This window comes from Triticum urartu, chromosome 3A (assembly GCF_056163025.1).
Source record: "Triticum urartu cultivar PI428250 chromosome 3A, HENAU_Tu73, whole genome shotgun sequence".
Taxonomy (NCBI): Eukaryota; Viridiplantae; Streptophyta; class Magnoliopsida; order Poales; family Poaceae; genus Triticum; species Triticum urartu.
In genome coordinates, this window is record NC_141875.1 from 317,427,283 (window position 1) to 317,443,061 (window position 15,779).

Here is a 15,779-nt window from a genome sequence, read left to right on the forward strand (position 1 = left end):
GGACATCAATACCATTGTTACACCCACAGCCCCTGCTGCTATACATACTGGACCAATTACTAGAGCTCGTGCATGCCAATTAAATTATCAGGTACTTTCGTTTCTTGGTAATGATTTTAATGTTCATGAGAATATGATGCTACCTAAATTGGATACATTTGTTTTGCTTGCAAATGAAGGGCCTGACATGGATGAGGGGGATGAACACTGCAGCAAGACCAAGCATGGATATGATGGCATGCGCAAGGGGATCCAGAACGGAGTTACAAGTGATGATTTCAGGACTTTGAAGCCACCATAAGGATTGCATGAAGCCTTGGACGAAATATACAAGATGCCACTTCATAAATTTCGCCCAGAGGCTATTCTAGGTGCTGCGTCACCTTATTATTGGGCCTAATGTTCATGAGAATATGATGCTACCTAAATTGGATACATTTGTTTTGCTTGCAAATGAAGGGCCTGGCATGGATGAGGGGGATGAACACTGGAGCAAGACCAAGCATGGAGATGATGGCATGCGCCAGGGGATCTAGAACGGAGTTACAAGTGATGATTTCAGGACTTTGAAGCCACCATAAGGATTGCATGAAGCCTTGGATGAAATATACAAGATGCCACTTCATAAATTTCGCCCAGAGGCTATTCTAGGTGTTGCGTCACCTTATTATTGGGCCAGGCCCATGTATTTTTGAAATACTTAAGTATAGGCTGTTTTTAGAGTCTGTATGTGTGGGGAAACAAGAGTTAGGGTTGGTTTCGGACCCCTCCTCCAAGGGCCACGAAATCCCCCCCCCCTCTTCCTCCATATATACAACCCTTAGGGCGTCGTTTAGACTTTGGTTTTTGTTTAGATTAAAAGTTCACTATAGCTGCAACTTCGCGTACTTCGTTTGTGTCCAACGACCAGACCAAGACGTCACAGAACCCCACCTTCATTAATAAAGCTTTCCTCTTTTATTCGCAATATCCATATTGCAATCTCAGTTTCTTGCTTGTTCTTCGTTTGCTCGCAGGAAATAGACCCTCGTGGTTAGGTTGATCGTGCTCCGGCGTGGTCAATAACCCTCGGAAGTTGGTTTAGCGATTGCTAAGGCGCGACGTCTTCGCACGTTTGTAGTCGGATCGTCAAAGTCGACTCCCACAGTAAACGATATCTATCTCATCGATACATCAGGACACCTTCGCCTCTATCACAAAGTCTAAACGATGCCCTAAGGGCTGTATATATGGAGGAGAAGGGGGTTCCATGGCCCTTGGAGGAGGGCTCTGAAACCAACCCTAACTTTTATTTCCCCACACATACGGACTCTAAAAACAGCCTATAATCAAGTATTTCGAAATTACATGGGCCTGTCCCGAAAATAAGGTCACGCGGCACCTAGGATAGCCTCTAGACGAAATTTATGAAGTGGCATCTTGTATATTTCGTCCAAGGCTTCATTCACTCATTATGGTGGCTTCAAAGTCCTGGAATCATCACTTGTAACTCTGCTCTTGTTCCCCTTGCACACGCCATCATCTCCATGCTTGAACTTGCTCCAAGGTTCATCTTTCTTGTCCAAGCTAGATCCTTCATTTGTAAGCAAAACAAATGTATCCAATTTAGGCAGCATCACATTCTCATGAACATTAGAATCGTTACCAAGAAACGAAAGTACCTGGTAATTTAATTGGCGTGCGCGAGCTCCAGTAATTGGTCCAGTATGTATAGCAGCAGGGGTTGTGGGTGTAACAATGGTATTGATGTCCTCATTAGACTTGAAGTACCAGAAAGAATGCCCGGAAATTGATTGGAATGCTCAAGCCATTTCGTCCTCTGATCCACGTACACAAGAGACCGAACTCCAAGTTTGGAAAATCATTAATTTGCAACATCTTGCAAATAACCTGCCAGGTTCATTTACTGATCTAAAAGGTATTACAAAGTCCTTAAATTCGGCCAGAAATGTGCCCGAAAGAGTGGAGGTACTAATAAAAAACACTCAACTCCCTATTCCTAAAAAGAGGGGAAGTAGTACGACTTCTAACCTGGAACAAGCTTCCAGCAAGCAACAAAGGAAATCGGGGAGAAAAACCTCGGAGTCAGTAAATGCAAGTCAGCTCAACGTTGACAAACACCTTATGGGTAGTATACACCCAGTGGAAGGGCAACCTTCACGACCTAGCTTCAGTTTGCACACACTGGCTGGGCCATCGAAACACCCAAACTCACGCGTATTGGGAAATCATGAAGAGTCACTAGGGTTGCAGGAAATTTCCATCAACTATATCGATTCTGGAGAATCTTTCGATCGTAAGTCTACGATTGTCGACATTTATTTTGCTGAAAAAATTACAGATATCCTTCTCACTGATCATGATCCAAAGACTATCGTTGAGTGTCAAAAACACTCCGACTGGCCTAAATGGAAGGACGCAATACAAGCAGAAATTGCCTCGCTTAACAAAAGAAAGGTATTCACTGAAGCAATACCGACACCTCCCAATGTTTTCCCTTTGGGATTCAAATGGGTTTTTCTCTGAAAACGGAATGAGAACAATGAGGTGGTGAGATACAAAGCAAGGTTCGTAGCACAAAGGTTCATGCAGAGACCGACATTGATTTCAATGAGACATATTCTCTTGTAATGAGTGGAATCACTTTCTGATACCTTATATCTTTGGCAGTGCAAAATCATCTATCTATGCAGTTGATGAACGCTGTGACCGCATATCTTTATGGGTCACTAGATTCGGACATGTATATGAAGGTTCCTGCCGGAATCTCTATCCCGAATACAAGCGCAAAACACAACATGTATTGTGTAAAACTGAATAAGTCATTATATGGCTTAAGACAGTCGGGACGAATGTGGTACAACCGACTCAGTGAGTTCCTTCTATAGAAAGGTTACTCCAACAGTAGTGATTGCCCATGTGTTCTTATAAAAAGTCTTCTACTGGATTTTGCATCATTTCAGTGTACGTCGATGATCTCAACATCATTCGCAACACACAAGACATTGATCAAGCACGCAATCACCTAAAGATGAAATTTGAGATGAAGGATTTGGATAAAACCAAATTTTGCTTAGGTATTCAACTTGAGCACCTTACCTCGAAAATCATGATGCATCAAGCTGCTTATATCCAAAAAATATTGAAGAAATTCAATATGGACAAATCCTACCCATCTAAAACTCCCATGGTGGTTCGCTCTCTAGATGTACAGAAAGATCCGTTCAGGCCAAGGGATGACGGAGAAGAAATATTGGGACCTGAGGTTCCATATCTCAGTGCCATTGGAGCGCTCGCGTATCTTGCAAATTGCACGAGACATGACCTCGCATTTGCCATGAATCTACTTGGTAGACATAGCGCAAGGCACAAAGGATCTTGGCCCATTTTTCCAGTTCCAGAGAAATCGAGACTAATATGATTGGATACGCCGATGCTGACTATTTATCTGATCCCCATAATGCCAGATCACAGACCGGCTTTGTTTTCCTACGTGATGGAACTCCCATATCATGGAAGTCTTCTAAACAAATTCTGGTGACAACATCTACCAATCATTATGAAATAATTTCATTATTTGAGACATCACACGAATGTGTATGGCTAAGCAGAATGATAAACCACATACAACAGTCACGTGGAATTGGTTCTATAGAATCACCTACCATTATGTACGAAGATAATGCGGGTTGTGTTACACAGATGCAAACAGGATACATCAAGAGTAATATCACTAAGCATATTTCTCCTAAGTGATTTTTCCCCATGATCTTTAGAAAAGGGGAAAAATAAACATCTTACAAATTAAATCATGCGATGCTGATTTATTTACCAAGTCTACCAAATTCTACATTCCAGAAATATGTTCATGAAATTGGTATGCGACGACTTCGGGACTTGCAAGAATCAGGTCTCCCTGAATTATACATGTTTGAAATATCATAATACATTTCTTTCTGTCTGTGAGTTTTATGTTTCAGGTTCTCATCAAGAATATTAATGAAGAATTGCTGGAGAAGAATCCTTTTGAGGTGACGATGCAACCTATGCAGTCTTTCATGATGACGATTCTACCTGATGATCATATGGCAATTTAGTATGGACAAACATAGATTAGGGTGAGTGTTGTGATTAATTAGCATGTATTAATTGGAGGGAAAATCTCCACTTGTTTGAACAGCATAGCAACGAACGCGTCTCTCTTTCTAACTGTTGCATCCCTGTAATTAGCAACGGACCTACGATATGACTGTTCGAACCATCGAGCCTGTTCGACGCATCTCTTCCAGTCATATATCAATACAAGTTGATCTTTTGACTTAACATTAACCCCGCCGCCCCATCTAGATGGCTCGCAATCGCAGCCCCATCTCGCCGGCTCACCACGGAAGTGGCACGCGCCCATGGGCCGTAGCTAGAGGAAGTACCACCTGGTCAGAACTCATCAAGCAAGGGGCGCACCGAGGTCGCAGGCAAGCTTGCGGACGGGCATTCCTTTCTTGTCCCATTTCTCTCACCAAGCAAGGTTTAACCTATGGTGGCAACTCGAGAGGGCAAAGGGAAGTGCCCTCCCCATCAAATTTATCATTGCTTTCTTGCAGATCAGTTCTGCTCGGTCTTAACCGAGGACTGAAGCAAAGTTCCAGTGGACTGAAGTCTCGGTTGTACTTTTGGAGGAAACCGATCAGTCTGCAATTTCAGTAAACCAAATTTCTCAATTACCCAAAGCACCGAACCAATCAGTTCGGGGGAACCGAATGCCCAGCCCTAACTGTTATATGTAACATTTTGATGTGGATGGATTCTTCACCCTCCTTTAATATATGATACGCATGCTTGCATATTCAAGAAAAAAAATGCTGCAAGAATCTGGTTTTTCACAATTATTTACCACAATACCAAGTTTAAAACCATCTTTTCGTCATTTTGTACACAACCACAACTTCAGCAGGTCATTCCTATGATAGTCCAGCTAATCCAATGTGATCGTCTTCTTCAGCACTGGGTCCATGGTGTGCTACAGTGCCCCGATTTCGACCTGGATGTGAAATAAAGCAATGTTTGTCAGTGCATGGCAGAGTAAACTTCCAAAATCCGCTCTAGATTTATTTCACAACACAACATAGCATCACAAACAAATCTAGTAAGCGAAAGAAAATGCTTACTGTAGATGGAAGAATGAAAAATGCTAGTCACAGAAATATCACTAGAAACAGAAAAGAGTTCCATTAAACCAACTCTCAATAACAACAGACTAAAAAACTACAGATGGGAAAAAGAAAAGGTGCTGTTTTTTAACTATGTACTGATAAAATAATTGACTCGTCAAATATTATGCAATAAAAATGAAAATCATGTGATTCAGTTTGCTCACTTGTAACATTGGTGATAATATTGGTGGTCTTTTGAGAGGCAAGAGCTTTTAACTTGTTCCCTGTAGCTAGCAGAAGTAAGTTCCTCATATGTTGCTTCTGCTCTTTTGGACTAGCAGTTTTGCTCAAACAATCATCAAAAGCTAGCAAATCTTCCTGCTTCATGTCTGAGAGGGATAGAAGAACCTACATGCAAGTACTTATTATAAGTCTGAATGCTCAACAGTCACAAGATTAAAATGCTCTACTATTAGTAATGAAAAGAACAGTAGTAGCAATCAAGGCACAAGAACATGGCAAATTCAACGTATTTTCACTTACACTGTACCGGAGCCCCTTAAATGTTTCCACATAATCAACCTCTAATAAGGTTTAACCAATGTCATGGCAAGGTCTACAAACACAACTTGCAGCTTACTCACAATAGTATTTATTATTACTCAAAAGTGCAGGATTGTTCCTGTATTTCATAAAGAACCAGGAATGACCCCATTTATAAGAAAAAAACCAGGCCAAAAACCTTACAAATGACCAGTTTATTAAAAAAACGGCTTAACCTACCTCATGTTCCCACCGCAATGTTCGAAAAAACCACACCATGCAAGATCATAGACGACGCCATACCGCAACAGTAGCTGCCTAGGATCCGGGGCATGCTGCCTCACCTCGCGTGGTCGTTGGTATCACGTTTCATGAGTTACGGCATCCCCCCCTATATAGGAGGCTTGGGGTGCCAAGTGTCCGGCACGGACACTGACTTGTACGCTATCCACATGATTATAACTCAAGTCCAAATATAACCCCACATTCTCTACCACCTTGAAGCCATCCATACGTCAGACCTGCACATAGACCGGGCTTTGGTTGTGGAACATCCATGTACATATATCGGACTTTGGGTTGTCTTCTTTGTAGCCCTACCTGGAGGATTTATTTGGTCTCAGACCTGCAGCTACTGTGGGACGCCATTGCTGCTCCTGCAAGTCAACTCTTCATGGCTCCAGTTGCAGTAGTGCTCCCTTGCAACTTGTAACATCATCATGGTCACCTCATCTTTTGACGAGTATTGTTGTAGTAGTGTTGTACCAGGACCTAACTGTAAATACAATACAAATAAAGGTTGTGTCCAGGAGAGGACATGGAGAAAATTCCTCATTTACAACTTAGTAGGGGTGCAGGGCGGCGCCCGAACCCGTCCCGCTTCCAATTCAATGGCAATAGTTCTAGGCAGATTGAAGTGCGTCACATTAATTTATACTAGCTGTGTACTAACATTAGAGGGGAGCAAGAACTGGCAAGGTTGCTCCTGAGCTGAAGCTGAAGTTAATGCCAAATGAGGTCGTCGAGTTAGATGGGAGCAAGAACTACTTGAGTTGGTCTAAGGGCCAAGCTGATCCTTGGGACAAAAGGAGTGGAGCACCACTTGCAGGAAACCTGTGTTGAACCTGTTGATAAGATAAGTACTGAATGGCGTATGTGGAATAGCACTAGTCCAACCATGGTTGCATGGCGAATGGTATCTGTTTCACCATATCCATCGCTAGGATGGTGGAGGCCAACACAAATGCAGTAGCAACATGGGAGACATTGGAAACCATTTACTCTTGGAGCTTGGTGTGATGATGATGGTGGAGGTCCAGAGAAAGGTGGAGGCACTGAGGCAGGAAGAGAAAATTATCCTGTAGTACCCAAGGGCGCAACCACAGCCGCTTAACACTTTGCTAAGCCAACTATGCCCAGGCGGGTGAAGGTACTTAGGCTTAGGCTTAGGGTGTGTTTGGCATTTTGATGCGCAGGTTGAGACATGATGTTCCTCTTTGAGACATGTCAAGTCTAGACATGCTGGGTACACGCATGTGCAGTTGTTTGGTTGTGATGTATGTGTTGAGACATGCTCTGTCGAGACTGTTTGGTAGGCTGTATCTGAGGTAGGCTGCATCAACAAAGTTTTTTATGCTAATACAATTTCGAACAATATTTCTAAATTTCACTAATCATTCAAGCAATAAAACATCACCGTTTCAACATAATCTGAACAATGAAAGATTATTTCGGCTATATATAAATATGAAGAAACAATTACTAGATTCATATCTCAGCATATTGGAGCAATAAACATAATCTCAGCAATATAACATCACTAGATTCATATTAGATAGCTTCATTGGATTCCAGTTAAACAATAACAATTGCATAAAACTGAAGAAATCGATTTCTTCTTGTGCTTCAGTAGTGCTGCTACTACTACTGAACCTACTGAACCGGACGAATGCATCAAGCAGCAGAACTATTACCAATTCCAATCAAAATCAAGAGGAAGGAACAAGTGAAACGGAGTGAAACGGAGTGAGGAATGGATCAACGGGGAGTGTGTGAGGTGCAACGGCGGCAGCATCTCCAGATCGAGGACCACTGTCAGGCACTACGGCGGCACATAGCGCGGAGCACGCGGTCGACCTCCATCCTGTTGACCAGCAGCAGCAGCTCGTTGGCGAACTCCCGCGTCTACTGCGGCCCCACGTCACGCCCGCGTCCGCCGTGAGCGCAGCCCCGCGAGGCCTCGCTCGCCGCCAGTCGCCGTCGCCACGGGGGTGGACGAACTGGCCGGAGCTCAGGCGTGGCAGCTGGAGGAGGAGGGGGTTAGTGGAAGTTAGTAAGGAAGGGGGGAGGGAGAAGGAGGTGAAAGAACGGAGGAAGGGTGGAGGCGCTATCTCCACGGCGGCGGCGACGAGGTTGAAGAGGGGCGGCTAGGACAAAAAATGGGGTCACGAGGGAGCCGGGGTTCGGGAGGGGTGGTCGTTCGAGGGGGGTCGTGGGTCGAACGCAGCTTAGCTGACCCCGGCTCGCCTCGCTTGGGGTGCTCGAGCGAGCATAGTTGAGGGCCCTTTTTGCATCAGTTGAGCACAGCCCACAGGAGCCCATGCACCCTACCAAACAGCGAAAAGTGGGTTCGATGTTGAACTTTTAGGCTCATGCACCCTCCATGCAGGCTACCAAACACACCCTTAGGCTCTTGCTTCAACATACATACAGCCACATGTAGACTGGATTGTAGCTTCAGAAGCTTCTAAGCATGTTACAGGTACCCTTGATGCTTACTCCGTCCGCCCACAAATAAGTGTACATCTAGCTTTTGTCCTAAGTTTTAAAACTTTGACCAACTTTTTAGGGAAAAGTAGCAGCATTTATGGCACTAAATTAGTATCAGTAGATCCGTTTTGAAATGTACTTTCATAATATACCAATTTTGCGTCATATATGTTACTACTCTTTTCTATATAGTTTTTCAAAAATTTAAAACTTTGACTTAGGACAAAAGCTAGATGTACACTTATTCGTGGACGGAGGGAGTATAAAACATATATCCCACTTACTCGGAAACAATTCAGATGTCTGATAGAACATGCCAACTGTTAGATATATGCCCTAGAGGCAATCATAGAAGATTATATTTCAGTATAGCCATGGTTTATTGAATGTTCATTGAATAATATTACTAGTATCCATGGTTTATTAGATGTTCCTTGAATAATATCAGTTGATAGATATATGCCCTAGAGGCGATCATAGTTGCTTGTGAAACTCTATGCTTGAGTGATTATTCTAAACTAGTCCCTAGTCAGAATTCATGTGAGGACACATGACTATTAGACTAGCACATGCATAAGTTGATGGTCATGTTTCACGTCATGGAACAAATAATGTCGAATAAATAATGTTGACATGTGATAAGGAACATGAGGTTCCACTGAAGGAATGTGCGCCCCCGGGTCTAATACCTGCAATGCTCTTCATCCCAGAATAAAAACATCCTGCTTATACAAAAGAAACACAATAAGCCGACCCTTGCGCAATTGAGTATATTTTAACAGGGACATTGTGGGCACCTACTGGAAAAAACAAAGAACCGCCATGGCTGTTCCCCTCTCCAGAAGATCACACCCCAAGTCCCCAATCAAAAAAAGGTGAGCGAGAACGGCGAGACATGTATACAAGGAGGTAGAAGGGTTTGTTGTACTCGGAGTAGCAACCTAGCTTTCGGACTAGATAGAACAATAAAATCGTCCTACTGAGACCCTCCTCTTTCTCGCTAACTTACGAGTCTTTTTTCACATCTGCCCAAAACAGCACCTCGAAATCACCCCAAGTCCCCAATCAAAAAAAGGTGAGCGAGAACGGCAAGGCATGTATACAAGGAGGTAGAAGGGTTTGTTGTACTCGGAGTAGCAACCTAGCTTTCGGACTAGATAGAACAATAAAATCGTCCTACTGAGACCCTCCTCTTTCTCGCTAACTTACGAGTCTTTTTTCACACGTGCCCAAAACAGCACCTCAAAATCTCGAGGCATGCCACGATAAGACATTCCTGGAACACAACTAGTGCTTCAGCTCCGATATCAGACAACATTCGAGAAGAGGATGGGAGGGCTAAGAGGTAAACTACCCTATACTTTCATCCCTACCTTCGGCTGGAAAATGATTGCCCTCGGATAGCTGACGAGAGTGAACCACGGTAAAACATACTGCAGGCAAACTAGCTGTGGAGCGAAATCGGGTATTGCAAGAGCCTTGGGATGGCATCGAAGCCACAACAACCCACTCACGTTCCTCGTGGGACATTAACCACCAAAACCTAAGTATCCTTTGCCCTTACGCTCAGGTGGCCTGAGGCTAGGAGGAAGCACTAGATACACGCTCAGGCATCACCAAGAATCCCAAGGTAAAAATTAAACTCCATTAATCTTTCCTACTTATAAATGTTGGAGTTGGTGGTGAGTTCACATGTGGGATCACACAAATAAACAAATGCACTGCCCACATGTGGGAGTAGCAACCTTCCAAGAGACATAAATAAACAAATGTTACTTCTACTAGGTGTGGGAACCATCCCAAGTAAACAAATACACTGCTACCCTATTGTGATAATAACATTCTTATAGGAACACAAATTATAAATGCAAGTATGCCTCCAATTCAAAATAATCGCCGTGATTTTAGTTCCTCTGCCCAACAAACTCTTTCGGTTCCATGTCATAGCAGAAGAGGGCAAACAAATTACAATTCAATGCAACGATAGATTTTGTCCTCCTATCTAATCTTTGATCTTGTGCATTCAACTTACTCACGCCCATTCTCCTATGTCCCGATTTCAAAATGCATCTCACTAGAATCTTGCAAAGGACCTACTATGGTCGCTCGAGACTCTTTAGCGACTGCAACATGATCTTCTGTTATATTTGCACTCTCTTTTTAATCGTGAACCATGCAATAGGCGCAAGACACCATCATCTTATCATGATCTCCTAAGCCATTGGTGATTCATTGTTTTTATGGCTTCGTAGCAACGCACGGGCATTGCGCTAGTCTAATTAAAATACAAGTGTGCATCATTAATATTAGATTAGCAGGACTTGACGGCCCTTACCACAAACCCTGCTTCTACACAATGATGGCCCGCTCGACGATACCCTTGCGCCAAAGATTGATAGCCCAGGAGGGGCATGCTAGCTCAAGTTGGAAAGGTTGATTGTCGGATGGGCCTCCAAGATATAGCGGCGCAGGGATGCAAGCATGGAGCGGTCTAACCAATGCACGTCGCCCAAGTTGCTTGAGTCCCACAGGGGCTCCACCTAGCGAGTAGAGACCAACGCGAGACAAGAAGGCCGTGCGTTGAGAAGGCCATGGTACCTACAGCGGCCAGCTTTCGCAAGTCTACAAGCAAGGTTTCGAACACTCTTTAATGTCACTTTCGTTTTAGCAGGTCATGAGTCATGACCAAGAAACCACTGGCTTCGCTTGGTGGTAAATTTGCGGGTTCAGTTCCTGTTGGATGCACGCGAAATGAGTTTGAACTCATGTTTAAACAAGGAAATGTACAATTTATCTTCTTATCCCGACTTGAGGTAAGGGGCCAATGGACTTCACTACTCAATCTGCTTTATATAGTCAATAACTCAAGCATTGTATACATCATTAGTCTGATTCTTTGTAGGAACTACCCATAATAACAAACTCGAGTTTTTACTGGCAACTACATACAAGAATTTGTATCTTGGATAGGTCAACCTGCGCAGCATAAAAAACTTCTACAAGAAAGGAAAAAAGACCTCTTACTAACAACGGCTCTTGGCGTTAACGGAAGGGTGTCTACCGAGTCAGTTGATGGATAGTTGGTTAGTGGTAATTATGCCACCATATACCACCCTGATCAATACAGGACAACAGCTATGGATGCTTTAGCGAGTGAACTAGGTTGGTGGGCACTTTCACCATTCAGCCAAGGATGCTTTAGCAAGTGAACTAGGTTGGTGGGTGCTTTCACCATTAAGCCATCGATGCGTTACCGAGTGAATTATAGGTTGGTCGACGCTTTCACAATTCAGCCATGGATGCTTGGCAAGTGAACTAGGTTTTTATTTGAGAGAGAAGTAGGTTTTTAGCAGTATTCCTTCTCAAGCTTCTATTTCTTCGGTTAAGAGAGATCTGGAATACAAAGAACCGGAGAACATCATGCATGGGAGAAGATTTAGGGAAAGGTACCCACCTTTTAACGGGAGAAAGGACAAGTCATTAGAGCAAGCATAGTTAGATACAAGATACTATCACTACCGCCTCGACAATTAGATAGTCAACCCATAACCAACAACAACAACAAGAACAACAACAAAGCCTGTAGTCCCAAACAAGTTGGGGTAGGCTAGAGGTGGAACCCATAAGATCTCATGACCAACTCATGGTTCGGGCACATGGATAGCAAGCTTCCACGCACCTCTGTCCATAGCTAGTTCTTTGGTGATACTCCATTCCTTCAGATCTCTCTTTACGGACTCCTCCCATGTCAAATTCGGTCTACCCTGACCTCTCTTCACATTCTCCACACGCTTTAGCCGTCTGCTATGCACTGGAGCTTCTGAAGGTCTGCGCTGAATATGTCCAAACCATCTCAGATGATGTTGAACAAGCTTCTCTTCAATTGGTGCTACCCCAACTCTATCTCGTATATCATCATTCCGGACTCGATCCTTCCTCGTGTGGCCACACATCCATCTCAACATACGCATCTCCGCCACACCTAACTGTTGAACATGTCGCCTTTTAGTCGGCCAACACTCAGCGCCATACAACATTCCAGGTCAAACCGCCGTCCTGTAGAACTTGCCTTTTAGCTTTTGTGGCACTCTCTTGTCACAGAGAATGCCAGAAGCTTGGCGCCACTTCATCCCACCGGCTTTGATTCAATGGTTCACATCTTCATCAATACCCCCATCCTTCTGCAACATTGCCCCCAAATATCAAAAGGTGTCCTTCTGAGGCACCACATGCCCATCAAGGCTAACCTCCTCCTCCTCGCGCCTAGTAGTACTGGAACCGCACATCATGTACTCGGTTTTAGTTCTACTAAAGCCTAAACCCTTCCGATTCCAAGGTTTGTCTTCATAACTCAACTTCCTATTTACCCCCGTCCGACTATCGTCAACTAGCACCACATCATCTGCAAAGAGCATACACCATGGGATATCTCCTTGTATATCCCTTGTGACCTCATCCACCACCAAGGCAAAAAGATAAGGTCTCAAAGCTGACCCCTGATGCAGTCTTAATCGGAAAATCATCAATGTCAACATCACTTGTTCAAACACTGGTCACAACATTACCACACATGTCCTTGATGAGGTGTCCTTGATGAGGGTAATGTACTTTGCTAGGACTTTATGTTTCTCCAAGGCCCACCACATGACATTCCGTGGTATCTTATCATAGGCCTTCTCCAAGTCAATGAACAACATATGCAAGTCCTTCTTTTGCTCCCTGTATCTCTCCATAAGTTGTCGTACCAAGAAAATGGCTTCCATGGTCGACCTCCCAGGCATGAAACCAAACTGATTTTTGGTCACACTTGTCATTCTTCTTAAACGGTGCTCAATGACTCTCTCCCATAGCTTCGTTGTATGGCTCGTCAGCTTAATTCCACGGTAATCAGTACAAGTCTGAACATCCCCCTTGCTCTTGAAGATTGGTACTAATATACTCCGTCTCCGTTCTTCTGGCATCTTGTTTGCCCAAGAAATGAGGTTAAAAAGCTTGATTAGCCATACTATCGCTATGTCCCCCAGGCCTTTCCACACCTCAATGGGTATACAATCAGGGCCCATCGCCTTGCCTCCTTTCATCCTTTTAAAGCCTCCTTGACCTCAGACTCCTAGATTCGCCGCACAGAACACATGCTGGTCTTATCAAAGGAGTCGCCCACTTCAATGGTAGAACTCTCATTCTCCCCATTGAACAGCTTGTCGAAGTACTCCCGCCATATATGCTTAATCTCTTCGACCTTCACCAGGAGTTGGTCTGCTCCGTCCTTGATGCATTTGACTTGGCCAACATCGCAATTAAAATAAATTTTAAAAATCCTCCTTATGCCCACGTTTAGGCCTTATCGAGACACAAGAGAGGGGGTGTTAAAGTATTTGTGGATTGCCCAACCTTCCCCGTCCGATCGATCTTTTGGTTATACTTGTTGGTGCATGAGATTTAAATAGCGAAGTCGTCCAAAAAAAGAGCAATAGTTATATAAACCGTAGTTATTTACACCAAGTAATTAGCTATAGCTTTGATAGCACTCAATCTTATGTATAGCATAAGAATCACTTCCAGGGTCTAAATACCTCTTGGAGAGGTAGAAACAGTTGTCTAAGATATAATTCTCAAATCACATATTTTCATCAAGTAACTAGATACTCTGTCATGATCTCAGAAAAAATACCTGTTTAGGTGCAGAATCTTTGTCTGACAGATAAAGATATATTTCTCGACAAAGTCCAATAAGCTCTGCACTAACAACGGCATTCAACTCAACAGATAAGCCCTGTATTATAGACGAAAATAGATCGTTCCCAACAAACTGCCTCAGCTCAGCCCGGTTTGTTGCAACGGCAAGGTGAATCAATGCACCACAAAAGGGTATTACTTTAGTCACTGCTTCACTATCTGTCCAACTGAACACTTCAACAGTTATTCTCAAAGCAGGAAGGGCAGTGCCAACATTAAGCATAAGAAATCTGCAAATGATTAGTACCAGTCAGTCTTTGTTCATTTGTTGAGATGTTACTCGATGAAATTTCAGAACTAAGGTAAACACATATATGTGGCAAGAAAATTTCCCAGTACCCGGTAAGAGAGCTGGAAGCAAATGACTCCAGACTTTTAAGAGAAGAATCAATCCGGTTGACAGGTCCAAGTTGTTCCAAAGATGGAAGTCCACTGTTCAAACCAGGTAATGCTAAAACCCAAAGCACAGAACAAACTTCACGAGTCAAGTCTCGTAACAGCTTCTCTTCCATCACCTCAACCTTAAGTTCTGACCCAGAAAGATTACCGAAGCTATCAGGAACCTTAGCTCGTCCCTCGCGTAGAAGACTGGACCATGAATAATCAAGAGCTTGCTGACAATGAACAAATATTGGCTGCAAAAGGTTCGCTGTCCATATCTGCCATAGTTCAGCAGGGCAATATTTAACCAAAGGAACAACAGCAAGGTGCATGAGTTGGCGCAAATGACGAAACTCCATAACTTGCACATTCTCCATAAGAGCAAGGATGACAGAGGAACCATCTATGCATCGGAAAAATGCCTCACCAAGAGTAGCTGCTAATCCTATAAGATTGTACCTGTAGTATGGTATTCTCACTTGGGTCAAAGATGGATTACAGGAGCAATGGCTATTTAACATGCAATATGAAAATTTCTGGTAAGCGTAGCTCGACTGTTCTCGAGTCATCAAGGATTATCAGAACATCAAATTGATGAACAATATAGATGGTACCAATAATGCTCTTTAAGATTGAACGGGGAATCAACAGAACTTCAAAAATACAAAGTGAATATTTGCAGTACTCGAATTAAGAATCCTTACCCACTGTCACGGACGCCTCGTAACCAGTTTCTTATGTTATTTTCCTTAGACTCTCCCTCCCTTTGAACATCCAGTAATCCATCAGCAGGTGCAACCTGGCCCTTGGTAGGTTTACTTGTCTCTCCCAGCAGACTGGCCTGCTCCGAGATAGTCATGCTTTTGGCCGCTTTGATTTCTCCTGTCAGCGACTGAGCAAATGGCTCAGCCCAAAGTGCATGTATACATCTCAGCAGCTGAAGATTGGGCAACAAAAGGGAAACAGAAAGTATCAGATTAGCCTATGTATAATGGCTAAAGAGAAGTTAATGAAAATCTGGTGAAGAGCATGTATAGTCAGCCACCACACTACTGAAGATCATCCAACAAAAGAGACAAATAAAAACTGAGTCCAAACTATAGTCAGTCATCAGATTACTCAGTTCATAAGCTACAGAAGAATTAATAAAGGATCCTGGTTATAAAACTTCCATCCTTGATGTCTTGTCCTTATTATCTA

General features: G+C 43.4%; 1 protein-coding gene across 6 annotated transcripts in view; it reads right to left on the bottom strand.

Annotated features, from left to right (window-relative positions):
- Positions 1 to 4,772: 4,772 nt before the first annotated feature.
- Positions 4,773 to 15,779, bottom strand: part of LOC125543891 (ARM repeat superfamily protein) — a 28,253-nt gene continuing 17,246 nt past the window's right edge. For 2 of the 6 annotated variants that reach the window (XM_048707388.2, XM_048707387.2), the window contains exons 18-22: positions 15,284 to 15,516; positions 14,538 to 15,038; positions 14,134 to 14,428; positions 5,375 to 5,558; positions 4,773 to 5,038 (exon numbers count right to left, since the gene is read on the bottom strand). In XM_048707388.2, coding sequence (XP_048563345.1) covers positions 4,959 to 5,038; positions 5,375 to 5,558; positions 14,134 to 14,428; positions 14,538 to 15,038; positions 15,284 to 15,516 — 1,293 coding nt within the window. In that variant the 3' untranslated portion in view covers positions 4,773 to 4,958. The other 4 variants (XR_007299007.2, XR_007299008.2, XR_015618834.1 and 1 more) reach the window with 4 other exon arrangements.